Source organism: Saccopteryx leptura, chromosome 4, assembly GCF_036850995.1.
Source record: "Saccopteryx leptura isolate mSacLep1 chromosome 4, mSacLep1_pri_phased_curated, whole genome shotgun sequence".
Taxonomy (NCBI): Eukaryota; Metazoa; Chordata; class Mammalia; order Chiroptera; family Emballonuridae; genus Saccopteryx; species Saccopteryx leptura.
The window spans coordinates 34,945,479-34,972,940 of record NC_089506.1 but is presented as its reverse complement, the minus strand read 5'-3'; the positions used below and the strand labels follow the sequence as shown (position 1 = coordinate 34,972,940).

The 27,462-nt window shown below is 38.2% G+C and overlaps 1 protein-coding gene across 6 annotated transcripts in view; it reads right to left on the bottom strand.

Annotated features, from left to right (window-relative positions):
• Nucleotides 1-27,462, bottom strand: part of PSD3 (pleckstrin and Sec7 domain containing 3) — a 597,461-nt gene that overhangs the window by 211,592 nt on the left and 358,407 nt on the right. For all 6 annotated transcript variants that reach the window (XM_066380473.1, XM_066380474.1, XM_066380475.1 and 3 more), the window contains one exon: nucleotides 15,160-15,249. In XM_066380473.1, the coding sequence (XP_066236570.1) occupies nucleotides 15,160-15,249 (90 nt within the window). The remainder of the gene's footprint in view (nucleotides 1-15,159; nucleotides 15,250-27,462) is intronic.

Sequence of the window (27,462 nt, the reverse complement as noted above, 5' to 3'; positions counted from 1 at the left end):
ATCTGCTGGTGGGCATTTGGGTCCTTTCCAGTTTTCCAGATCTATTATGAATAAAGCTGTTATGAATACTCTTGTGACATATGCTTTCATTTTTCTTGAGTTGCTGGATCACAGGGTAATTTTATAAGAAAGTTCAAGACCTTTCTCTGAAGTATCTGTACCATTTAGCAGTTTCCATCTGAGAATATGTCAGCTGCCTGCTTTTTCTCCCCTCACCTCAAATGATGTTAATGTGCAGTCAGAGTTGGGAAACACTACACTAGATTAGAGATTCCTTCAGGGCACTATGCATGTCTTCCTCACCTTTACTTTCCCTGGTATAGTTAGCACAGTCTTTCCCAAAACAGGAACGCACACGTCCTATCAGACTTCACCTGGATCCAGCTCCTGACTTCTGCCATACACGGCAGAAGCATCAAGTATGTGTCTGTACCTTAACACAGTTAGGATACGATTTTGAATAAAACATTTCATAATCTGTGTAATTCTGGGTCTGATGTTTGTTTTCCTACCAAATTCAAAGCTCCCTGAGGGCACGGCCTGGTCTGTCTTATTCAGGGCTGTTCCCCTGAGTCCACACAGAGTCCGGCACGTAGCAGGGCCTCGGTGACTGTGCTGAGTACTTCAGTGACAGGGAAACCCTACGCTTGTTTATTGTTACTGAAATACAAGGCACAATCTCCACTCTGGGAGAGTCCCAGGGCTACAGCTCTCAATACTCTGAGGAACAAAGATCCTTCTGAAAATCTGATTAAAGCTATGGATCCCCCCCAAAACAATTATATCAATATATATATTCACAATTCTATATACAGTATAAAATTGTTCACGTGAGCTCACAAAGCCCATCTACGGTCAGAAATCACTGTGTTTTATATAAAACTTAAATCATTTCTGGAATTATGCTAGGGATACTGCGACCAACAAGCACAGTCTCTGCCCTTAAGAATAGGGGCAGGGGGAGATCACGCACAAGTGACAAATAATCCAAAATTTACATAGTCTCAGAATCCATAACTCTTTTCTTTCTTTCCTTTTCATGCAAGCAATCAGGTATTTAATAAAAAGCATGTCTATGAAAACAGAGGGAAAAAGAGGTTAATGATCAGAGTAAATTAAAAACCCATTTCTGGGTCTGTGCGGCCGTCAGTCGAGATTTCTGGACGTGAGGCTCAAAGTTTCTTTAGCTGGAATGAAGGTGGGCAGGAACTAGCCAACAGATCCTCCTTGTCTGCCCTTTGAATGTGTCTGATGATGTTATCAGCTGCTCAGGTGAGTGAGTTCTGCATGGTTAACACCGCATCGTAATTGAGATGCTTTAAGGGTGAGGTGTTGTGGTGATTTTTCTCAAGTTTATATTATGTCCTTTAGCTGACATTTGCAATTGCAAGGCTTTGAAAAGTTTTAGTTCTTAGTAACTCTAAATCAAAGGATCGGAAGTAAATGAAACATTAGTTTGAAGGGTGATAGCCAAAAATTCAGGATCCAGTCCAGTTATAGGTGAAAAATAAAATATGAAAGATAATTAACTGAACTAGAATTTAATTTCCACAACTGTTAGTATCGACTCTATGGAAACACAATTTCTCTCCCTAAAATCATCATTTTTCTCAAAGATAATCAAATGAAGACTATTTACTGCATAAGTCTAGTTTCAATAAATTTGGCTTGATTATTAGCATAAATAAAATAAGAATAGCAATTGACCATATAGGGTCTCTTAAGTCTGCTTTGCTGGAATCTCATAAGGAGTCTACAGATTGAACTTTTTTTTTTTAATCTTTTTTTTTCTTTTTTTCTTTATTCATTTTTAGAGAGGAGAGAGAGAGGGAGAGAGAGAGAGACAGAGAGAGAGAAGGGGGGAGGAGCTGGAAGCATCAACTCCCATATGTGCCTTGACCAGGCAAGCCCAGGGTTTAGAACCGGTGACCTCAGCATTTCCAGGTCGACGCGTTATCCACTGAGCCACCACAGGTCAGGCTGCAGATTGAACTTTAATCCTTCAGAGGAGGAAGCCAGGCCACAGAGCTGCCACCCAACTTTGCCTGCAATACCCACAGATTTGGGTAAATTCCTCAAGTTCTTGATGCCCCCAAGCACCTTGAGGTTCTATCTTTGCCAGCTCTTCATTCCTTACCTGGAAAGACTGCAATGAACTATGTAAATAAGCAAGGTCCCAGGGGTTTTTTTCCAGGGGCTTTTATTGGCCCCTAAAGTCAATCTTAATTCCTTAAAGCTTTCTGGCGACATCTAGAGTCTATGCAGGTCTCTTAAACATGACATGCCACTCAAAGTCTTGGTTAATAAAACCAGTTTCCAATTATCCTGTTATAAAGAGAACAGATTCTCGTTGAATTCATACAAACAACCATATTGCCATGAAAATTAAATAATACTCATTAAGAGTTTCCATATTCTAGAGGAATCAGGTAGGAATAAAAATATACATGCTTCAGTATTGCTTACAAAAGTATAATTTACCAAACTGCTCTAAGAAATAAGTTTCTTTATATGTGGAAAACAAAAAAAAATTTTTAATCAATATTTTGGACAAAGTCATAAAAATAATTATCCTCAGTTCATTCAGCCCCATATGATCAATTCTTCGTTGTCCAGATCATTTGCCAGTATTTCCATACATCTGGCTATTCCTTAGAAATCTAAGAAATAAATCTGAACCCAGTTTAAAGGTATGATCTGAAAACTTACTCTTAGAAAACTCTATCTTAGAGTAAGTCAGAGTCCTTTCCATGGATCTTTAAGAGGAAACCTATTTGCAAATGCATCAGAGTAAAACAATGACTGTCTGTAAATGACAAAACTTAAAATGACATGTTTATAGATCAGACTATAATGCAACTGACAAAGAACTTTGCTTTTCAGTCTTGATGTGGCTTCTTTCAATCCCTAGTTGTGGGACTTCATTCAGCTAGGTTTCAGGCGGTTCTGAATGATAGTTGTTCTGTAGTTTAGTTGAAATTTTGATGTGGTTATAGGTGGATACGAGTACTGAATTTACCTATCCATAACTCTTTTCAAAGATGTCTCTTTTGCCTAAGTCTACAACATATGACTAGCAACTGGAAATGCAAATAATAACCCTTGAAGGTTATATTTTGAGTACACAGATTTACCTCTGATTTATGCTTCTGGAAGTGAAAGGAAAAAGAGGAAAAGGAGAGTAACAATTTATCTATGTTGCATTCTTAAGGCGTAACTGCTTCTAGAATTAAGCAACCTCATAGTGAAATGGCTTGTGCCAGCAGTAAGCACTGACATCCCTTGGTGGTCTTCAAATGGCAGTGTGATGAAATGAACATAGCGGTGTTCTCATCTGGGAACGAATGTGAAGGTAGCAGAATTCTCACAGGCATTCCAGCGAGATGATGAGGAAGCAGCACAGGAATATGTGTCTACATTGACCATGAGGCACAGTGCAAAGAGGAAGGCTCCTGTACCAGCCTCATCCTTGAGAGGTCTGGGGAGACATGTTTGCTGGTGTTTCTGAGAAAGCGACATCACGGCACAAAAGCTATCTGCTATCTGTGAAAAGTCTGAGGGAAGGGCCAATGTTACAACAACTAAAAGAAATAGAAAGCTCTAAAATAACAACAAAGAAAACCCAACACTGAGAGGGAATGCAGTTCAAGAATGTTTTTGGGTATAGAGATAAATTATTCTATATTAGCAGATTTTCTGATAGAAGCTAATTTCTTTAAATGCCAAAGTCTTCATAAAATAATCTTGTTGGCAAGCTTTCCAAATCTATTTCACACATCCTGTCTCCTTAATCAAATTAAGTAAATGTAATGTAACATTTTTGATGACTCATTAAGTACATCCATTACTCTCTGCTGGGCTATAATTCAGCCATTCTCTGAGAAGCTACTGAGGACATAGATTTCCTGCCCTTTGTCAAAACAACTCTAGCTGTTCAGTTTGGAGACCCGGTGTTTTTCAAGGTTTCATTTTCTTTACATCTCATTTGCAAATCACTTCTTGAGAATGTCCATATAGCTGACTAACAGCACCCCAACCCCAACTTTATCCTTCTAATTCATGGCTAACTGGGAAAAAACTGTTTCTTCAAAATAATTGACTTAAAATAGTTTGACTTAAAATATTAGGAAAAACCTAAATGTTTCATGTCCCTTGGTGGTCAGCTAACTGGGAAAAAACTGTTTCTTCAAAATAATTGACTTAAAATAGTTTGATTTAAAATGTTAGGAAAAACCTAAATGTTTGATGTCCCTTGGTGGTCTTAAGGTCTAAATTTGTTTTAGAAAAACCCACTGGACGTGACTATTGCCTTGTCGGCGAGGACCTGGCTCAGAGAGGACCAGTGGCAGGTCTGGCCCAGCCCCCATTTTTGGGGTTTCTTTAAATAATTTTATTTTTTTAATGGGGCAACATCAATAAATCAGGATACATATATTCAAAGATAACATGTCCAGGTTATCTTGTCATTCAATTATGTTGCATGCCCATCACCCAAAGTCAGATTGTCCTCTGTCACCTTCTATCTAGTTTTCTTTATGCCCCTCCCCCTCCCCCTTTCCCTCCCCCCTCCCCCCCCTAACCACCACACTCTTATCAATGTCTCTTAGTCTCACTTTTATGTCCCACCTACGTATGGAATAATGCAGTTCCTGGTTTTTTCTGATTTACTTATTTCACTTCGTATAATGTTATCAAGATCCCACCATTTTCCTATAAATGATCCGATGTCATCATTTCTTATCCACCCCCCAGTTTTAAGCAGCTACTTGTACATTGGTATTCACCTGTGTCTAAATGGCCATTTGCTTAGGATACTCCAGGGGAAAAGACTGGGGCAAATTTTTGAAATTTAGTTATTATTAAAAATAGGCCATATATGAGGGTCAGAATAAAATTTATAAGGTTTGTTATATAAACGCTGTAATACCCATTTATTCTGGCTGTTCAGGGTGACTTTTATTATGTGTTTTCAACTTTTTCAGTCTTTTTTAGATAACTGACCTTTACATTAGTGAAGCATTAATACAATCCCAAGGCACATTGTTTTCCTTTATAGATTTGTTTTTCCTGTACAGTTATATACAAATGCTTTTAAATTAAAGTCTGTTTCCATAGGCACAGACGACAGTATGGTGATTACCAGAAGAAAAGGAGGTGGGGGAGGTGGAAGAGAGTATAGGGGGATTGGATGGTGACGGAAAGACACTTGACTTGAGGAGGTGAAGACACAGTACAGTAAGTATATAGAGGATGCATTATAGAATTATACCCCTGAAACCTATATAATTTTATTAACCAATGTCACTTCAATAAATTTAATAATAATAAAAAAACCTTTGTTTCTATGCATCCTTAATGGTTAGGAAGGGACATTTGCTATGATAGTTCATTTGCCATTGGACTGTAGGCCTGTTAATAGAAGTGCATTGGCCCTGAGGAACTCCCACCCACTCCCCAATCCCCACCCGTATATCATACCCAAAGGAAAATGGTTTAAATTCACAAAGCGACCCACTGCATTCACACTACATTCATATCAATATTACATGTTCAAGCTTGAGTGAGAAGCAGCAACCTTGATGGACTATGTCATGACATTTAAAAATGGTGTAAAGACACATTCTAACATCTGTGGATGCATCTGAATATGAAATTCTGTAGCACTTCTTCACGATCAAACTAAAACTTGAATCTATCTAGAAATTATTAATATTCCATGACAGTACCCTTAGTGATTACTACATCCCATGTCAAACGTTTTTTCTTTCTTTTTGTTTAATAATCTGTTTGTACTTTTTAAAAAGCATCTATTCTGTCAAAATGTTCTAACAGACTTCTTTGTAATAGATTTTTTTTTTTAAAGCATCAACATGATTCGTGGGTCTTCAGCTACTTCAAAGTATTATCCTCATTATCGTCACCAGTTTTCATTCAGGGTCTGAATCATTCCAAAGGGAGCATCATTATTCTGTGCACGCCGAGCACGTCACTGGAAGCAACGGCGGACCTCCAGATTTCCATGGGGACAGCGAGCAGGAATGCACCGCGAACCTTTTATCACAACTCAGCTGGATTCGTTTCACCGAGAAAAGCGGTATTCCATATTTTATGCCAGAACCTTTAAAGCTTTTCTCTTTAAAAGCTTGCTAACATAGCTTTTCTCTTAAAAGGCTCTCCTGCTTCCATCGGAATAAGCATCCAAGCACTTCCCCTCCCTAGATACTGTTGCTACCAGGTTTCCATGACCTTCTCTGAAAGAACTCACCTACTCTAGGCAACAGTTGATGCTCTTTTTTTAGCTACACTTAAATACCATCCATAAGTTCCTATTTTCAACTGCATACTCCGAATATAACTCAGATCAAGTATTTCCGAGACTTCACTGAGGATTTTCATTTATAAGAAGTTCAGACGTTTTTCAGATGGGGCCTGCTGCTTCTGCATGTGATTTTTTAGGAGTAACCCTTTGAGAATGCTGCTACAACCAAGGTAATGTTCTTGGACTTAAATCTGAACTTTTACTCTTTAAGTACACACTTCTTTGTCTAAATCAATAAAAAAAAATTAAAGTTAAAACTTGAGAGATATAAAAAATAACTTGAGAGAGATGACTTGAATTTACAAAGAAATAAATGACAATTGAAAAAGATCCTTAAAGGCCCTGGCCGGTTGGCTCAGTGGTAGAGCGTCGGCCTGGCATGCAAGGAGTCCCGGGTTCGATTCCCGGCCAGGGCACACAGGAGAAGCACCCATCTGCTTCTCCACCCCGCCTCCTTCCTCTCTGTCTCTCTCTTCCCCTCCCGCAGCCAAGGCTCCATTGGAGCAAAGATGGCCCGGGCGCTGGGGATGGCTCCTCGGCCTCTGCCCCAGGTGCTGGAGTGGCTCTGGTCGCAACAGAGTGACGCCCCGGAGGGGCAGAGCATCGCCCCCTGGTGGGCAGAGCGTCGCCCCTGGTGGGCATGCCGGGTGGATCCCGGTCGGGCGCATGCGGGAGTCTGTCTGACTGTCTCTCCCCGTTTCCAGCTTTGGAAAAATACAAAAAAAAAAAAAAAAAAAAGAAAGAAAAAGATCCTTAAAGATCACGCATAGTGTTTTGGTAACTACTACTTTGCCAAGGAATATTTTGCTCAAAAGACATTGCATGGGTAAGTTTGAGCACAACAGAAAAACAAAACAAGAAGTTCCGGTCCAGGTGGTACCGTGGGCCACAGAAGCCTGGACTGAAAACCTTAAAGTTATGGGCACAGCCCCAATATCTTATTTTACAAAGAAACTAAGGCACCAAGAGGTAGAATTACTACTCAAAGGCTCGGTCACTAGTCACTAGCATCACCAAGAGCCTCAGAGCCCCGTCACGGAAACTGGAGCGGTGCTGGGAAAACAAGCTCACACTAGGCGCCCTGGGACGCATTCTAGATGACCAGTATCTGCCGCTGAACACACAGAATTGCATTAACCGTCATAACCACTCTTGGAGGAGGTCGTATTACCCATGTTATACATGAGAAAACAGTGAGGTGGCCTGACCCAGGTAAAATATTGGGCTTACTTTCCAGAGCAGACACTACTTATTCCACTCCACCACAGAGCCCTCTATTCCACTGGCTTCACAGATCCAATACTAACTCAGAAGAAACAATGGCGGTTAGAACAGTGATTTTCAACCCTTTTCATCTCCGGGCACACATAAATTAATTACTAAAATTCTGTGGCATATCAAAACATATATTTTTTACCCATCTGACTCCCCCCCGAAATAAGCATAATTTTGATTTCTTCCCACTGGACAGCTATTGCTGTGTTGGCTGTTGTCACTTCTCTATTTGACAATCTAAGAAAAAGAGGTCAGTGCCCCTGACCAAATAATCAGGTATTGAATGTGTTAAGATGCTTGTGGCAACACTGGTTGAAAACCGTTAGTTTACAATACAGGTGATAGAGAAAGAGAGGCAATCTAGGAAAAGAGTTTTGCAAAAGAAACTTTAGTAATGAGCACAAAATAATTCCATAGCTAATATATTTCCCTCAATACAGTTGCCACCCACATCTAAGCCACCATTCCTCTTCTGGTGGACAATTGCAACCATTTCTTTCCCACCTTTTCCAATTCTACTCCCTTTTCCTTCCAAACAATTCTCCACAGCATCTGGAGTAACAGAAATAATTAAAAACCAAAAAAAAAACCACCCCAGATTTATGTGACTTTCCAGCTCTCAACTCTGGAAAATAACTTCCATTGCCTTTTTCTCAATACACTGTTGTCCTTAATGCTGCTACACAGTTATATCTAAGCTGTTGATCATGACATTCAGCAATATGAAAGAAAGGCCAAGAGCAATGGAATTTCATTATGCTAATTTTTACACGATACATAAAAGTCTCTGGCTGAATGGAAAGAAACTGCCTTTTTTTGGTGTGTGTGGACTTTTTCATTGAAAATTGTATTTAGATAAATGTAGATGCATGTGCAGGTTTGTTTTTGTTTTGGGGGATTTCTTTTAGTGAGAGGAGGGAGGCAGAGACAGACTCCTGCATGCACCCCGACTGGGATCCACCCAGCAAGCCCACTAGGTAGGGGGCGATGCTCTGCCCAACTGGGGCCTTTGCTCTGTTGCAACAGGAGCCATTTTTTTTTCTTTTTCTTTTTCTTTTTTTTTTTTTTTTTAGTGCTTGAGGCAGAGGCCATGGGGCCATCCTCAGCTCCCAAGGCCAACTCACTCTAGCCAATCGAGCCATGGCTGCGGGAAGGGAAGAGAGAGAGAAAGAAAGGGGGGAAAGGTGGAGAAGCAGATGAGCACTTCTCCTGTGTGCCCTGACTGGGAATTGAACCCTGGACTCCCACACACCAGGTGGACACTCTACCACTGAGCCAAATGGCTAGGGACGTGAAGGTTTTTAAAAATTTTTGTTTATTGATTTTCCTTTTTTAGAAAGAAAGAGAAGAGGGAAGGAGGAGAAGTAGAGGAGGGAGGGAGGGAGGGAGAAACATCAATTTGTTTTTCTACCTATTTATGTATTCACTGGCTGATTCTCATATTTGCCCTGACTAGGGATCCAACCCATAACCTTGGTGCACCAGGAGGACACTTTAACCAACTAAGCTATCTGGCCAGGGCATTCTCATGCAGTATGTAAGAAACAATAGATTTCTCTCACCTTCTACCCAGTTCACTCCAACAATAATATTTGCAAAACTATAGTGCAATGCCATACCGAAGTTCTGATATTAATAAAACCCATTCTTGTTCAGCTTTCCCTTTATACTTGTACTCACTGATAATATTGGAAGCAAAGATGAAAGAAGAGAACAAAAAATAGAGGAGAATGTTGCTTAAGGTCAGACTTTTGGTAGAAAGAAAAGTAGGGGAATTGTCGTGTTAAATTCCCAGTCTTCTCCCTGGCTGAAAGGGTCAGATGAGATAGGTAAATTGAACTCTGTGAGAAAGCTGGGCTGACTTTGCTTTCTCTTTTTTAGAAGAATCTTAATAGCTCTTACTGTCACTATGTAAACAAATCTTTTTTGGAGTTTAAGTGTATAAAAATTGTTTATCTCTAACTCTTTAATGGCTGATTTTTTTTTTTTGCTTACCCTTATATCCAACTATAATACATTAAAAAGACTAATGGTTATGACCCTGGATGGATGCTGTATTTCCTACTTTATTTCTTCCTTGTCCAACAAGACACATTAATCTTTATTTAAAATGTGTCCTTTTGTTGTTATTGTTGTTGACCTTTTGAGACTGTTTAAATGTTACCATCCTGGCTAATTTCTCCATCATCTTTACAAATGATATTTCCCTAAAAATGCCAAATGAAAAAATTGCATTTAAAACAAAACATATAATACTTTCAGCCAAGTACATATATTAAGGAATGGATGCAGGTAATCTATATGTTCTTAGAAACTACTTTTAAAAGAACCTCACCTAAATTCTTTCCTTTGGGAAAACAAGGACAAACAAATGCAGCAGAATAAGAAAGAACTTTTATTGTGATTCCACCCAACAGAATATATATGTAACAATTTAATTCACTGCTATTTATCATTCCATTAATGGAATGAAGCATGCAAATTCTACTAAGCCAGGCACACTGATTTGCATTTTTTCAGTTTATCTGCCACTCTCCCTTCCTACCCTGCACTGGAACAAACACACACAGCATGCGCTCTCTCTCTCTCTCTCTCTCTCTCTCTCTCTTTTGTCACCAGTAACTACAAACTTAAGAGAGTAAAAAAACTTTTGGTTTTCCCTTGACTGCAAGCTAATTTCAAAGTTAATAAATTCTCAAGTAAAGGAGATAGAAGCAAGCAATTTCTACCAAAAAATTAAGTTTCTGAAGAATATTGTAAAGTCAAACATCTAATCATAAGCTTGAAAGCATGGTATGTTATTGACTTGCCCAAGCAAGATTTATTTACCTTTTTAATGATTTCTAGTAAGACTGCCTTTTAACTAGAATTATTATTAAAGCTATCTGTGTACTTATACAGATTTAGGAAGAGGTATGTTTTTGTTTTTGTTTTTTACAGAGTCAGAGAGAGGGACAGACAGGGACAGACAGACAGGAACGAAGAGAGATGAGAAGCATCAATTGTTAGTTTTTTGTTGCACATTACAACACCTTAATTGTTCATTGATTGCTTTCTCATACGTGCCTTGACCGTAGACCTTCAGCAGGCCGAGTAAGCCCTTGCTGGAGCCAGCGACCTTGGGTCCAAGCTGGTGAGCTTTGCTCAAACCAGATGAGCCCGTGCTCAAGCTGGCAATCTCGGCGTTTCGAACCTGGGTCTTCCGCATCCCAGTCCAACGCTCTATCTACTGCACCATCGCCCAGTCAGGCGGAAGAGGTATGTTTTAAAACACTCTTCACATTACATTATTTTATTTTTTAGTTATGTTAGAATCATTTTGAAAGACTTGGGTGTTAAGGTTTGTTGTGTCTGTCCTATCATTAAGATGATGCAAATATTCAGAAATTAGAGATTATTTTAGTTAATATTTTTTTTCTAATTCTTTTTGGCACATAACTATGAAGACCTAATTACAAAGAGGATAAAAATATTAAGAACATTATTTGTGTATGAAATGATGGGCGACAATAGGAAAACTGGGATAAGAAACAACTAGGGTTTCATATTTCATGCCAAAATCTTCAGTCTGGATGTCCTCAAAATGTAATTAGTGTGCAGCCAATAACTGACCTTTGCCCCAATATGTCCCTATGCCACTTTTCACTGGCTCCTCTCTTATCTTACTTCATATTGTTTCCTTCCTTCTTTCCTGTAAATATAATTTGAAATAGCTATTTTCCTTCTAAATAATTACATCCCGAGTCCCCAAGTCTCTCCCTCTATGTAACAAGAAATGGAGGCTTATCAGCCACCAGAGTTAGAAACGAAAAGCAGCTTGGGCTGAAGATAAGGATGCAACTTTTCTGTTAAAAGTAAGGATAGAGGCTCATAGGAAACTCAGAAGAAGTAAAACTTAGGGAACAGGAAGACAAAAGAACAGGTGCTACACTTTGAGCACAAGACAGGGAAATATTCAGGACAATTTTGAAGGCTTATTCTACAAAGAGTTTCAGAAACATCCCTAGGACGACATGCCAACACTCTAGTTCCTTGGTATCAGCCCCGAAAGGATTGGATAGAAGAGATGCCCAGGCTAACAGGGTCAAGAGTCTGTAAGAACCTGCTGGACCAAGGCTGAAATACCCACACTTCATGGTCCTGAGCTCTGACCTCAGACTGTCCAGAGAAAACTCAGGCAAGCAGGTACACACGGGGCAAGAATTGTTCCTACCCAGGGATTTTTAGTCACTTCAAATAATTCATATCTCCATTCATATCCCAGGATCACCTTGGGGTCTTTAAAGAGCATAACAACCAATTTGCTTTCTCAAAGGATTTTCAAGAGTCCAAGACTAGTTTAAAACCAAACTCTCCATAGTACCTCCATGTTAGTAGCATCAAAGAATAATATTCCATCCAAAGTTGTCCTTTGATATTCAACTTATTCCACTTTATACTATAGATATCTGTAACTTATAGTCTAAGCAACTGGTGGGGGAAAGTTCTTACTTGCAGAGAGCACTCAGGATTCTTTTTAGTTCATCTGAGTAAAAGGGGAAACTACAGTGGAATTGTGAATTGTAAAAAAAAAAAAAAAAAAAAGAAGCTCAACATATCTATTCCTTCAATGTAGTCTAAGGCAAGTTTAAAACAAAATATTAACTAAAGTCTCTGAGTTAAATGTTTAAACAAGTTTCTCATTTAAGCATGTTAAGATCTTTTTTTCCCCCATAACCACTTCTCTTAAGAACAGCAGCACTCAGTTTATACTTTCATTTTAATCTGGAATGACGGTTTATTTTAAGGGAGAAAGAACCTTCCGTCTTTCTTTGTAGTTGGTGATCTCTGGGGATAGGAACCTCTTTGGTTCCAGAATGTTCTCCAAGTCCAAAACACCTGATGAGCACAGTACACCTTCAGTAAATACCAGCCATACAACAATGAACCACAGACATGAGTTGAAATATTACTTCCAGTCCAAAGAAATCTGTACAACAAACATAAGTACAAACTTTACTTTTGATGTAAGGAAATCTAAAAGTAATAAGGCCAATATGTAACAATAAAAGCTTCAATTCAGTACATGTAAATTAAGCACCTTACCTCATAAATTAAACATTAGTACATGTACATAATGTTTTAAGTTAGAGAGGAGGTAGGAGAAGAAAGGGGTCACCCAGAACCTATAAGATGGTCCCATGTTTTGTGTTTATCTGTATGCATATGTGTATCTGTCTGTGTGGCATGTGTATAATCAGATTTCCCCCAAAATTCAAATTAACATTCCACTCAATAATTAATTTCAGCAAGGAATCAAGAGCTAGCTAAAGAAAACATAAGTGACAGGAGAAAGAAATAGAGACAGAGGGAGAAAGGGAAGGGAGGAGGCAGGAGAGTCATGGAGGAGGGGAGGGGAAACAAATAGCCATATATATAGAAGAAATAAAACAAAATGACCTGAAGAAAACCTTTTCTTGCTCAAATCTGCAGTAAAATCCAGACTCCTACTGAAATGAAAAACTCGTCTTGGGCTGTGAGTGGCTAGACTTTGCTATGAAAGGAAATCGATATTTTGCTTGACAATTTCCATGCTAAACACCATGGTCATTTTTCAGTGCCATTTCCCTGTCATCTTCCCACAGTAAATAAAGAATAGTATAATACATATTTTCTTCCCTAAGGTTTGTGAACATGATCTCAATTGTACAACTGCAACAAATCACCCAGCAAATTCTTGGCAGAGTAAATCAAAGAACGTGTTTACCCAAGGTGAACGGTGGCCACTGGACTGGACGGTAACTACATTTGGTTTCAGACAGCTCCATCCAACACGCCCTAAGCTGCCCAATAATTTACCCACAGTCGCACATGTTACCATAAGCCTACCACTAAAATCTAAAAGCTTCACCAATGAAAAATGTTCCTGTCAATTTTCATTTCTGACATAACTGGATAACAGCTTCACAAGTCCTCTCTTAGAAAGACTCCATTATTTTCCATGCTAATGCAGCTAGACTGAACACAGACTTGTTAATCTGTATCTACAGTATAGCGCCAGTGAAGGTGCAGAACGTATTCATCGTGTCACAACCCAACACCTTTCATTTCCCATTCGCATTTGGAATTAAATTGTAGCTTCAGAAATGCAGCATTTGCTCTATAAAGAAGCAACTTAAAAAAACAAAACAAAAAAAAAAACACCTTCCTTTAACAGATTGGTGGTTGCTGGAGGCAGGAGTAGGCCAGTGAGCAAAATGGGTCAAGGGAGTCAAAGGTACAAACTTCCACTTATAAAATAAGGTAAGTCATGGGGATGTAATGTACAGCATGGTGAGTATAGTTAATAATTCTGTATTATATATTTAAAAGTTGCTGAGTGTATCTCAAAAGTTCTCACCACAGGAAAATAAAATTCTGTAACTATATATGATGACAGATGATTAACTAGACTTATTGTGACCATTCTGCAATAGATACTAATAGTGAATCATTACATTGTATACCTGAAACAAATATAATGCTGTATGTCAATTATACCTCAATTTAAAAAGCTTCCTTAATAGTAAGCTGAAGCTACTTTTCTTCCTGTTTTTTTCATAATGTAACATTTTAACAAACTGCAATTAAAGTCAGAAAGACTAAGACTCTCATTATACCATATTTGTATAATTTCTTTCTTTTTCCAAAGTATATATGTCTTTCTAAAACTAGCAGAACTCTATTCTATATTTTTATATGGTTTAAAAGTCATATAAAACATAATTAAGGACTTATCATGTAACTGGTGCATTTCTATATTGGGCATAATTCAAATGTGTCACCCTTATTAGCAAAGTCATTCAAAGGAAATGATTTCAAAAACATATGTACAAAATTTTTAAAAAGGGCTAGAAACAAACAACTCTAAAAGTCACACTCTAACATACACATCTTATTCTGAACTTCTAAAATAGTCACATCCATTATCAATCAGTGTCTTGCATTTGATCAAATGCACATCTCACTTATGCTGCTGCAGAATGTTGTGAATTTCAAATCGTCTCCTTGAAAACAATCTGATGATAAGAAAAAAACATGCTGACTGCTACCAATAAAAAACCAAGTGCAAACAATTCAGGCATTCTACAATTACTTAGATTTAAATTAATTCATTTTCAGAGACAACCTGAGTGGCGCTGTGACTAAGAACTGAGAACAGTCTGAACTTCCAAGAGAGTGTGCAAATGCTTTTTTTGTTTGTTTCCATAGTGAATGTACCTTTGTGACCTTTCTCAAGTTCTGACAGGCTGCTTACAAATAAATCAAAAACTGCCCACCAAGTCCTTATATCACATTTATTCCAAATCTATTTATTACTATCTGCATGCCTGACTATAATGTTGACTTTCTGGAACTATTAATTGAAGGGTACTTTGCAGTCTGATGCATCAAGAACAAGATCTAATCAAAATATCAACAATAAAACCAAAGCAAAAAAGAAAATATATACTATGTAATCCTTAGCCTGTCTGATAGAAATATATATGGATACATAGGAAATATAAACATAAGTATATTTTAAAAACAAATAGATCAGGGCTTACTTTCAGTAGATCCTTGGAGAAATCACCACCCTCATTAACCCCTTGAAGGTTTGCAATGAACTCTTGGCAGGTCATCTTCTTTCCAATATTCTGGAATAGAGGCAAATGACACATCATAATGCTGTATATGAAATTAAGATTAAGTCTATAAAACGTGATTAAGCAATGCAGGATTGATTTGACTTTTCAAAACATGAATATAAGCACATACCCCAATATATTTGTGTATATATACATACATATAATACAAATCTATATGCATAAGAAAAACATGGCTTTTATGTTTTTAAAATTGTCATTAAAATAAATAACAAAATTATGCCAAATCTTTATTTTAACCTAAGGAAAAAACCCATGCTGCATTTATGTAAATAACATATAACATAGTTTTTAATGAAAAATGGATTGAAAATGGCATTTCTGTGCTGAACTCTGATAGCTATTTATTTGCTTTTTTATTTAAATCTCCTACATATTGTCAAGAACTGTGGAGGATCTGAGATATTGGCCAACTTCCAAGCAAACCAGTTAGCCTGTCACAATCTCATGAACACTGGCAGAAACAGTAAGCTTCCTGGGTGAGAGAGGTACATGAGTTTGTTACGGTAAGAGTAGTCAGAATATCAGCATTTGCTTGCTCCAGAGCAACGTGAGAGGGGCCGGCTGACATGTGCACGCGCAGTGGGCTGAGGAACAGGAAAGGATTCCCTGAGCTCTGGAACCTGAATTGGTGTAATGGGCAGGAAGCATGTCTACCCCTTTGCTCTAAAGGGAGAAACCAGCCCTCATCTTCCAAAGCTATTTAAGCAAACCTACCTATCAGCTCTGGGGTCACTGTATCATCCATAGCTGCTCACTATAGGAATAATCTTGAAAATATAGCCAGAACAAAGGCAACCAATGCTTCTGTTCACAAAATGAAAAGAAAAGCAAGAGCCCCATAAATATCTCCAAACACATTTCTAAGCTGATTTAAAGTTTAACAACAACAAAAAATCATATTAACAAAATGTAATTAGAAAAATCTAAACTACAAAAAGAAGAGAAAAGACACAGCTGAGTTGACTGAGAAAAGTAATAAAACTGCTAGGGCAGAGAATCACCTCCTAAGCCAGCTCCGGTGGACTATAAAGGCGGCCAGTTGAGGAGGACTCGGAGGTTCTATCTGGACACCAAGAGAAAGCTGGCATGAGTGCAGGAGAGGGATGGAGAAGAGAAACAGCACAGGCATGGGCTCCTGGCAGAACATGATCCAAGTGACTGAGTGTGCCAAGAGAATAGCGTCCCTGCACACACTATGCATTCAAATAAAATATATGTATGCTCTGCAAGGCTCTTTTATTCATAAAAGACGATACCCTAAGTAGAGCAGAGAGTAGTCCTCACGCTAGGGCAGCACCTTCCAGAAAATAAAAACCTGTAAAAGGGATGCAAAGCCCTGGATGGTTTTAAGGGAGTATGTATACAGAAGCTTAACTTCAAAATAAAGATCTGCCTGAGAACAGATACACCTACGGGTCTTAAAAGCAATTGCTTCCCACTTCCCCTTTCACAACTGCCCTTCTAATGTATCATATAAAATGAAACAATTTGTCTATCTCATGTTTTCTAATTAATTACAGTGAAAGTGCTAAATAACTAATTTACCTTTCCTCTTTCATCAGCAAAAAGGGCATAATCAAACTTCATATGAAAGATGGATGAATGTTTTAACACTGATAACTGGTTTTGTCAATTAACTTATAGGATAGATATTTCCCATAATTTGAATAGTTAAACCTGCAGTTCCAAATTCTGATGAAAATTAATTTAAAGCACAGAAAGAAACTTGAATGAAAAATACTGTTTCAAAACACTGTATTAAAAAAAAAACCGTTTGACATTTCCACAAAAATTTTAGGATTGGCATATCAATTCCTGGTTGGGGGGGAAAAAAAAAGCCAGCTAGTATTCTGATTGTGAATATCTTGAATCTTAAGATCACTTTAGAGAGCACAGCACTTTAACATTCAGTGTTCTAATCCATGACCATGGGATAACTTTCCTTTGTTTCTTTCAACAATGTTTTGTAGTTTTCAATGTCAATGCCTTGCCCTAATTTTGTTAAACTTAGTCTTAAGTATCTGGTATTTCTGATATTATTGTAAATTAAATTTTATTTTCATATGGCTCATTGCTAGTACAAATATACAATGGATCTTGCAATCAATTCTAAAGACTTGCTAAGTTTCTTTCTAGATTCTAGTAGTTTTTTTTCTTTCTTTTGTAAATTCCTTAGGATTTCTATTTTTAAAAAATCAGCAAATAGAGATCATTTTACTTATTCCTTTCTTATCTTGATACTTTTTGATTCTTTATCTTGTCTAACTACTCTGGCTACAATCTTTAATATAACAGTTACATACATGTGGCAAGAGCATACATTCTCATCTTGTTCCTCAGCTGCAGGACAGTTCTGTTTTTCACCATCAAGTATATTAGCTCTGAGTTTTTCATAGATGTCCATTTTCAGATTAAGGAAATTCCCTTTTATTTCTAGTTTAGTATGTCTTCTTTTAAAATGATAAAATGGCATTAAATTTTGTCAAATGCTTTACCTATGTTTACTGAGATCATCTTTTCTCTTTTATTCCATGAATATGGTATAGTGGGTTGATTTTTCACCTGTTGAACCAATCTTGCATTCCTTAAATAAATCTCAATTGTTTATAATTTGTAACCCTTTATCTTTATTATATGCAGCTTAAGTGTCTGTCGCCGATAGCTTATTGGTTGCTTGTGTAACTGTACTAGCCAATGGGGTGAAGTTGCCACGGCTGAACATAAATTGAGCGGGTCAGGGGGAAGGTGAACATTTGTTTGCATTGGCAATCATCTGCTTTTGAAACAATTTAAGGCTGAACACAAATTGAGCGTGTCAAGGGGAAGGTGAACATTTGTTTGCATTGGCAATCATCTGTTTTACATAAAAACTACGTCTTAACGTAATTTCTTTTAAGAATGCCTCCTAGAAAATACAGCACTGAAGAGGAGAGAAAAGGAGCTAAAGCTGCACAAAAATGGCTTTCTCGACAAAAAGAAACCACCGAGCAGAGAAAGACAAGGCTTGCTTCAGTCGCAGAGCAAATGCGTCTTCCTCGGCAAAATGAGACTGATGAGCATAGAGAAACAAGGCTTGTCTCAGATGCAAGACAAAAAAGCCTGTCTCGACAAAATGAGTCCCTTGAACAAAGGCAGGAGAGAAATGCAAAAAAAACGACAGAGTAATGCTGACCAAAACGCAAAAAGGATTAAAACAGTTTCAAACGGAGAAACTTTAATTTTTGAGCATTCCTCTGGTGACATGAATATTAAATGTGAACACTGTCAGTCCTTAAACTTCAAGTTAGAAACTAATCAATTTGACCATGGCAAGAAAGGATTTTCTCAATGTTGCAAGTAGGGAAACATTGTAGTTTCACTAATTGAGAATTATCCACCACTCTTGAATAAATTATTGACTAATCAGCATCCAAATAGCAAACAGTACATGGATAGCATTCGATCCATTAATAGTTGGCATTTTTTTACCTGAGTCTGCATTTGCACACGGTCAACTTTATGTTGCCTGTTCAAGAGTTCGTGAAAGAACGGAAGTAAAATTAAAAATAATTGATGGTCCTCTGCAAGGTGAGTTTAAAAGTGATGGAAAGATCTACACAAGAAATGTGTACAGAGATCTTTGACATGTGAATTAACATTTTATTATTTAAATCACCTTTATTTATTGAGCTAGCGGTGGCTCTTAAAAAATGTACCACCAGTGGTTTCCTTCACTGCACTCTACTTTAAGCAATTAAGCAAGTAGAAGGGGGAAACCCCGTGGGGCAGTAAGCAAAGGGGCGTCCTCGCCGCCTGCCCTGGGTAATTCAGTTTGAATTAGCAGACACCTTTGCACAAATCATTTTAATTACAATTTATAATATCTAGAACAGCGGTCATTTCATATGACCGCCGGGCTTTCTAGTATATCATATGTTGCTGTATTAGGTATGCACTTTTTAAAAAAGTATTTTTGTGTCTATATTCATAAGGGTTATTATTAATAAGGGATGTTAGTTTTGTGTAGCTTTGTCTGGTTTGGTTATCAAGGTAATATTGTCCTCATAAAATGCTTTGGAGACTGTTTCCTTCCACTTCTCTTTCTGAATATTTTTTAGAAGGATTTATGTTAAGACTTCTTTAAATGTTTGATAGAATTCACATACAAAGGCTTCTGGTCTTAGCCTTTTCTTTGTGGGGAGTTCTTTTTTAATTACTAATTCAGGACCTGGCCAGTTGGCTCAGTGATAGTGTCAGCTTGGCAAATGGACGACCTGGGTTTGATTCCCAGACGAGGCATTCAAGAGAAGCAACATCTGCTTCTCTCCTCATTCTCTCCCTCTTCTCCTCCTGCAGCCAGTGACTCAACAGGTTCGAGCATCAGTCCAGATGCTGAGGATAGCTCAGTGGGTCCAAGCATCAGCCACAGACACTAAAAATAGTTTGGTTAATTTAAAGCATCAGCCCCAGACCAGTTTGCCGGATGGATCCTGGTCAGGGCACATGAGGGAGTCTGTCTCATTATCTTCCCTTCTCTCACTTAAAAAAAAAATTAAGAATTCACCCACTTGCTATAACACAATAATTAATTAAAAATAGAAAAATAAGCTGTTTTATGTACTCACAAATGTAAACTTACTTTTGCTTACTCCTATATTTCTTCTTGAGTCAGTTTCAGTAGCTTTATCTTTCTAGAAATGTATTCAATTCACATAGGTGATCTAATTGTTAACATACAATTGTTGATGGAATTCACTTAACAATCCTTTTTCTTTCTCTAAGGTAATAGTAATGTTCCCTTTTTCATTACTGATGTTAGTAATTTGAATCTTCTTTTTTTCATGGGCATCTAGCTAGACATTGTCAATGTTGTTGATCTTTACAAAGAATAAACTTTTGGGTTTGTTAAAATATTTCTCTATTACTTTTCTATTTCTGCTATTTCTGTTCCATAGTATTTCCTTGATTCTGCTTTTTTTGGGGTTTAGTTGGCTCTGTTTTTTTTCTTACACTAAAAGCTTAGCTTATTCCTTTGAGATCATTCTTCTTATATAAAACAGCAACAAATTTTCCCCTTAATACTTCCTTAGCTGCATCTTATACATTTTATGTTGTTTTTATTTTCATTCATCTCAAAGTATTTTTTAATTTCGCTTGTGAATTTCATCTTTGACCCATAGGTTATTTAGGCATGCATTATTTAATCTCCACATAATTCATTCTGCTAAGATTACTAATTTCATTTCATTTGGTCAGTGAACATCCTTGGTATATTTTCACACCTTTTCAATTTTATTAAGATTTATTTTATGACCTATCCAGGAGAATATTCCATTTGTACTTGAAAAAACAACAACATATTCTGCTGTTGTTCAGTGGGTATGCTATTGATGTTTCCATCAGATTTAGCTGATTTATAGTGTTAATTCAAACCTATTTCTTTGTTGATATTCTGGTGGTTATTCTAAGCATAATTGAAAGTGGTGTATTGAAGTCTCAAACTGTTTTGGTTGAATTGTCTAGTTCTCCTTTCAACTTACAAAAGCTCCAAACTGCCAGCTCCAGTGGATGCCAGGCTTCTGGTCCGCAGAGCTACTGTGATGTGAGGCTACTGGTTTTCAGGATTACTGTGGAGCTGGAGAGGAATGGTAAGCGGGCACATGAAAACACCACGGAGGTTACTGTTCTTATAGAAACTCAGCTGCTTAGTCCCCCTTCAATAAACACTCTTTAGATTGCTATAATCCTTTGGATTTCCCGACAGTGTTTATTTTTTACTTTTTTGTGGGGGGGGGGGCAGAGTTTTCACTGTTTTCTAAAGAAAAAGCTTTTCCAAAGTAGTTACTTTGTCATTTGGAAAGGTTTTCCCTCACCATGGTCATTAGAGTCTAATAAAAGACTATTTTAAAAATATCAATATTTAATGTTTGCAACAGAAATTCTTTTTATGTTTTAAACAAACTTATAAAAAATTTACAAAAACTAAGATACTAATTTTCTCAAACTTCATTAGTAACATGTCAAAAATACTTTTTTTAGGACTCTATGAATGTCTATTGTAAGGTGTGAATAAAGTCTCATTTAATTATCAAAATTATTTATTTTTTTAACATGTAAAGGCAATGGTAAAATCCTTTGTTATTTTAGTGTATAAACTCATAATTCATTCTAAATTTAGAATTATTTTACCTGCTAATTTGTATACTTTCTCAGCACATCATTACCAACATTAATATAAAGACACCATTTGACTCCCTTGGACTTTGAGGCAGCAATTTAAAAGATAGCAATTGGGGGAGGGGTGGATATGTCAATTCAGACCAACAAATAATTCAAACAGCTTGGGGTCCTCACAGTAACGGCCGCATCAGTGCAATCACCCAACTCATGTGTCTCAACTTGTCTGACCAATGCAGAGAATACAGATAACCAAGACACAAGACTTACTACAAGTCAAAGGTGCCCAGCAACTTCTTGAATACTTTATTCACTGAGGCTGTTACATTTGCCATTTATTATCCTCCTCTGATTCACTGGTAATTTTTCTAGGTAAGGTTTAGGAGCAAAAGAGCAAAGGGTCAGATTAGTCCATTATTGTCTTACTGACTTAGATGTGTGAAGGCTCCCTGAGTTTTTATACCATTGGTATCAGAAAATAAAAGTAAAATGAAGTCTTGGTCATTAAGAAACACTCCTTATGATAGCCTGGATTTTCTTCTGCTGGTTATACCAAATTGTATCAATTACTGTGAAATACTATTATTCAAACAAATACTGTCCATTGCACAAAGCTAACGATAACCACTGACTTTGTCTCCCAGTGATTCATAGGCACCAGAGAAGCTTACACACCATCATGGTTCTAGTCATTCTCTTCCCAAAGAGATTCATAATTTTGGCAATAAGGAGGCCTGCTCTGGAACGCACGCTGGCTGGCTGCCTGCCTGCCTCGGCGGTGCTTTTCCAGTACTTTCTGATACTCCCAATTCTCCCCATGAACAGAATGAGGCAGGGAGCGTTGAGAGCACTTCGTGCACAGACAGGCACAAATCACCCCTTAAAATCAATGCAACATTTCTAATCACACCTCAGATAATGAAAATGAATCTCTAGATCAGTACCTTTAAAATCAGGAGGCATTTTAAATCAAACCTAAAAGATAATACATAAAGTGGAAAAACCCACAAAAAGAATTCAATTTGAAATCCCAAAATACTAGACAGGCCTGTCTTAAATATTTAGCCAAGTAAGGTGCCATCTTTAATGAGAAAAAATAGTAATTAAAAAGTCAGAAAACCTTAGACTGGGATTCGTGTCCCTAGACAAATTTAGGCTATTCTTTGAAATAATTAATTTGCCATTATCAAACATATTTTAATACAAAGAAAGAGCTGTTTTCTCCATGTGTTTTCTTTTAAAGATCCATTAAATGTCTTTCAGAGAAAAATTCTTTGATGAACTTATAATTTCTGAAAAACTTAATTCAAGATGTTTTTAACACATTCCTCTTTAGAATGTTAAGTAAAAGGACCCTCCTCAACCAGATCTTACCAAGTTTGGGGAAGGGAATAGTAGGTTTCATGGACAAGGGAGGAGTCTGGAAGAGACACACCATATTTTCCTATGTAAAAGACAATCCCATGTATAAGACACACCTTAATTTGGGGGCCCGAAATTTGAAAAAAAAAAGTATTACATAAAGTTATTGAACTCAATTTTTTTTATCATAAAATTCATACAACTCCTGATCACTGTCAAAACTCCCATCCATTAGCTTGTCCTCATCTGTGTCTGATGACAAATCATTGTCTTCAACAATGAGCACAAAAACAAGCGTGGAAAATGCAAGTAAAAAAATCTACAACCTCTGTATAAGAAGCACCCAGTTTTTAGACCCCAAAATTTGGGGGGAAAAGTGTGTCTTACACACGGAGAAATATGGTATTCTATAAAGTTCTGTAAGTGACCAGATAGGAAATGTTTTAGGTTTTACAGGCCATCAGGTCCCCCTTACAACTACTCAACACTGTCATTTTAGTATGCAGATGTACACAAATGGGTGTGGCTCCTTGCCAGTAGAATTTCACTGGCTTGAGTTTGCCTTGGGGCAAATTTGACCAACCCCTGGGTCCAAAAGAAAACTGGAAGGGTGCCGTGATTGAGGCTGCATGATAACAAGCATGCAAACAGACTAGGCATCCTGATGTATCTTGTACCCCAATTTCAGATTTCTGCTTTGTCAAAGTTGTGGTATTTGCTCCCTACCCCGGCACATAATCAGCTTCCAACTTCCGTGGTAACAATAAGAGCAAAGGGGGAAAGTTAAGATGAAGAGTTTCATTCCTAACAGAGTCATCTAGAAATCATATAAGCTACCATCGAAACTCAGCAGGTGTGAGCGTCTCTGCTTTGAACGTGTCTTCCCAACAACAGGGGAATGGACCCTCTACACAGCTCCAGCCAAGACCTAACCTAACCTCAGTCCTAAGGGAGAGCGGCTAACAGGCTGCAGTCAAGTACTGACCAGGAAAGCCCGCCTAGAGGTTAAAGAATCAGGTAAAATGATCCTAAAAGTTCTCATTTTTAATAGTATCATGTCCAGAGGCGTTATGGAAAAGATGCTTTTGGAGAAGCAAAAAGCTCTCAGGATCCACTGGTAAAATCTGGCTTCCTAAATCTTGGGATATTAAAAACACAGCAGGCATACTCTCCCACATGACAACTCCACCTTCTGCAACATGTTACAATAAATGGTGAAAAGCATACTACTGATCTGGTAATTAAATTCTGAAGTTCTGCTAAAACTCCTATTTTTGTTTGGCAGGCTTCTCTATCAAACAAGTTTAATTGTGCTATGCTGCCCTCCGGTGTCCATTTTTTTACACATGTAACGAGCAGGTAAGGCAGGATCCTTTGTAAATTTCCAAACAGGGAAGCTACTGCTGTGATACTCGAAGTGTTCTTTCATAACCCCAATCGCAGAGCTAATATGTTAAAAGTACAACTTTTAGGGATATCAGAAATATTACTGGGATTTTTCCTACCGCCTGTGCAATACATTGTTATTGAGAAAGGAACCAGAAGTGGTATCAAGAAAAATATGGCAACTAAAAATATTACTGCTGTTCTCAAACTATGGTTCAGGGACCTTGCTCAGGGTGTCTGTGGGGTCAAACTTATTTTTGTAGTAATACTAAACATGTTTTTTCACTCCCTTGAACAAGTTACAGCAAATTTTCTATAAGTTACATAACTTGTGCAATATTGCAACAGACTAAACACAAAAGCAGATAATCTAGCTCTCTTCTATTACGTCAAATATAAAAGAGATTTAAAAATTTTAAATGGTATTTTTTCCAATTTTTTGTTCTTATAATTATTATTCACAAAAAACTGATACTCATTTAATGGGTTTATTAATGCTATTTTAAAATAATTTATGCCTGACCAGGTGGTGGCGCAGTGGATAGAGCATCAGACTGGGATGCAGAGGACCCAGGTTCAAAACCCCGAGGTCGACGGCTTGAGCACAGGCTCATCTGGCTTGAGTGTAGGCTCACTGGCTTGAGCGCAGGGTCTCTGGCTTGAGCCTAAGGTTGCCGGCTTGAGCAAGGAGTCACTTGCTCTGCTGTAGTCCCTCAGAGAAGGCACATATAAGAAAGTAATCAATAAACAACTAAGGTGCCGCACCAAAGAATTGATGCTTCTTATCTTTCTCCTTCCCTGTCTGTCTGTCCCTCACTCTGTTCTCTCTGTCTCTGTCACAAACAAAAATAATAATAATTTAAAAAATATTTTAAAATTTTGTCCGTTTAAGTTCTAACATAATAAATACTTTAAAATATTAAAAATACTTTTAGCTTGACCAGTGGTGGCACAGTAGATAGAGCGTCAACTAGGGACACTGGGGTCCTAGGTTTGAAACCCTGAGGGCTCTGGTTTGAGAGAGGCTCATCAACATGATCTGTGGTCACTGGCTTGAGCCCAAGGTCGCTGGCTTGAGCAAGGGGTCACTGGCTCAGCTGGAGCCTCCTGGTCAAGGCACATATGAGAAAGCAACCAATGAACCTATGAGTGCCGCACCTATGAGTTAATGCTTCTCATCTTTCCCTTCCTGTTTTTCTCTCTCTCGCAAAAAAGAAATAAAAAAGAATTAAAAATACTTTTAAAAGCTGTTTGGGTTCCTCAAAAAATGTTAAGGGTGTAAAGAAATGCTGATGCCATAAAGTTTGAGAAGCATCGTAGCAGCAGATTTTATCACTACTTCATAGAAAGTATTTCCCGGAAAATTTGAGAAGATAAATGAAAAGATATTGACCTAATTATCAAACTACAAAGACTGACCGAACTCTCTTTTTAACTTGATTGTCATAGAAGGACAGGCATTAAATGAAGTAATGGGATTAGAGGTCAAAGGTTTCAATCACTTCCCTCATCCTCACTCCTCTCTCCTCCCTCCTCCCCAAAACATCAGAGGAAAGAAAGGGAGAGAACTGACTTACTGGAGTTTCACCTGCTTTCTTTTATCTCTTGCTACCAATTAGCTGTGCACACGCGGAAAAGTATAACGTTCGGAATCAGAAGGCATGTAGTGACCAAATAATGTATAAATTAGATACGATGAGGTCCTAATGAGAACCATTGGCTCATTGATAAAAGCTACTAGTGTTGTAGTTTCCATTATGTATGAACCTATTTTTTTTTAAAAAAGAAAGAACTACCGAAAAAAAAAATGTTGAAGAAAGAAGGAGCTAGAGAGAGGAAGGCGATGAGAGAAGGGAGAACAGGGAGAGAAGACAGAAAGGAAAGAGGGAGGAGGAAGAGGGAGGTACACAGGGAGGGAGGGGTGGGGGAAGGAAAAAAAGGAAAAAGCCTTTAATTTGGAGGAGTCGTAGAAGCCAAGAAAATCCACCAGTGCACAAATAATTCTGACATGCTTAAAGAAGGATTCCTATTAAAAAATCTACGTAGTTGCCAATTTGATAGTGAATTACATTCTAAAGGTTATTTTTTAATTGAAAAATCTGAAACCATAACATTTTCCTATAAAAGCATTTCCCCAGCTGATGGTTAGGTTCTCAGACTATCTACATGCTCATCCTGGCGATAGAAATAGTAACAGTAAAACTGAACCCCACGCCTCACGAGAAACACTTCACCACGCGGAGATCTAGGTCTGACCTTTAGTGAACTTTCAGTATCACGGAGAAGCTCCCAGGGATGAGAGCCTGGAAGTCACTCTGGCTAGGAGATCCCAATCAGGTGTAAGAAAGACCAGGCCCTGGCCAGCCGGCTCAGTGGTAGAGCATCGACCGGCGCATGGAAGTCCCAGGTTTGATTCCTGGTCAGGGCACACAGGAAAGCGCCCGTCTGTTTCTCCACCCCTCTCCTTCTCCCTCTCGCTTCTCTCTCTCTCTCTCTTCCCTCCCCTCCTGCAGCCATGGCTCTACTAGAGTGAGTTGGCTCTGGGCACTGAGGATGGCTCCATGGCCTCTACCTCAGGCACTAAAAAATGGTTCCTGTTGCAATGGAGCAAGGGCCCCAGATGGGCTAGAGCATCGCCCCCTAGTGGGCTTGACGAGTGGATCCTGATCGGGTGCATGCAGGAGTCTGTCTCTGCCTCCCCTCTTCTAACTAAAAAATATATAAGGAGGTGGAAAAGAGGCCTCCACGGCAAGGAGGTGGTACTGGCTCAGTGAAAATTAAAACCAAAGCTGGAATCTACAACCCAGGCCCAGGTAGGGAAAAAAATGAATCCCAGGGATGGCTTAACTGGCAGAGGGGGTCGAGGACGTGGGCTGGCACAGACAGGAAGGGGCAGCCACAGAGAAGACAGCTCCACAGGAGGAAGGGGAGGCAGCAGGGAAAACGCACTTCAGGCAGCTGCCAGTTACAAGAATGACAATCACAGACACGCAGGTTTCCTGAGGACATTAACTATCTCTCAACCTCATGGAAGTTCGTGGGATGTTTGAGGGCGGAACTATAAAATAGCACGATATAAAAAGTAAAAGAATTGAAGTTTTTAAATAACAATCCTTCCAATACTCATTTTCCACTTCTGATAATAAACCACATATTTTACCAACTATTTAAAATTCCAGGCTCCTAGAGAGACAATCTGAGAATTGGAAACTCACAATTATCAATGCAGTTTACAGACTAAAAATAATGAATTCTTATGGCCTGTCTCAAATTGAGGTACACATCTCTTTTGACATT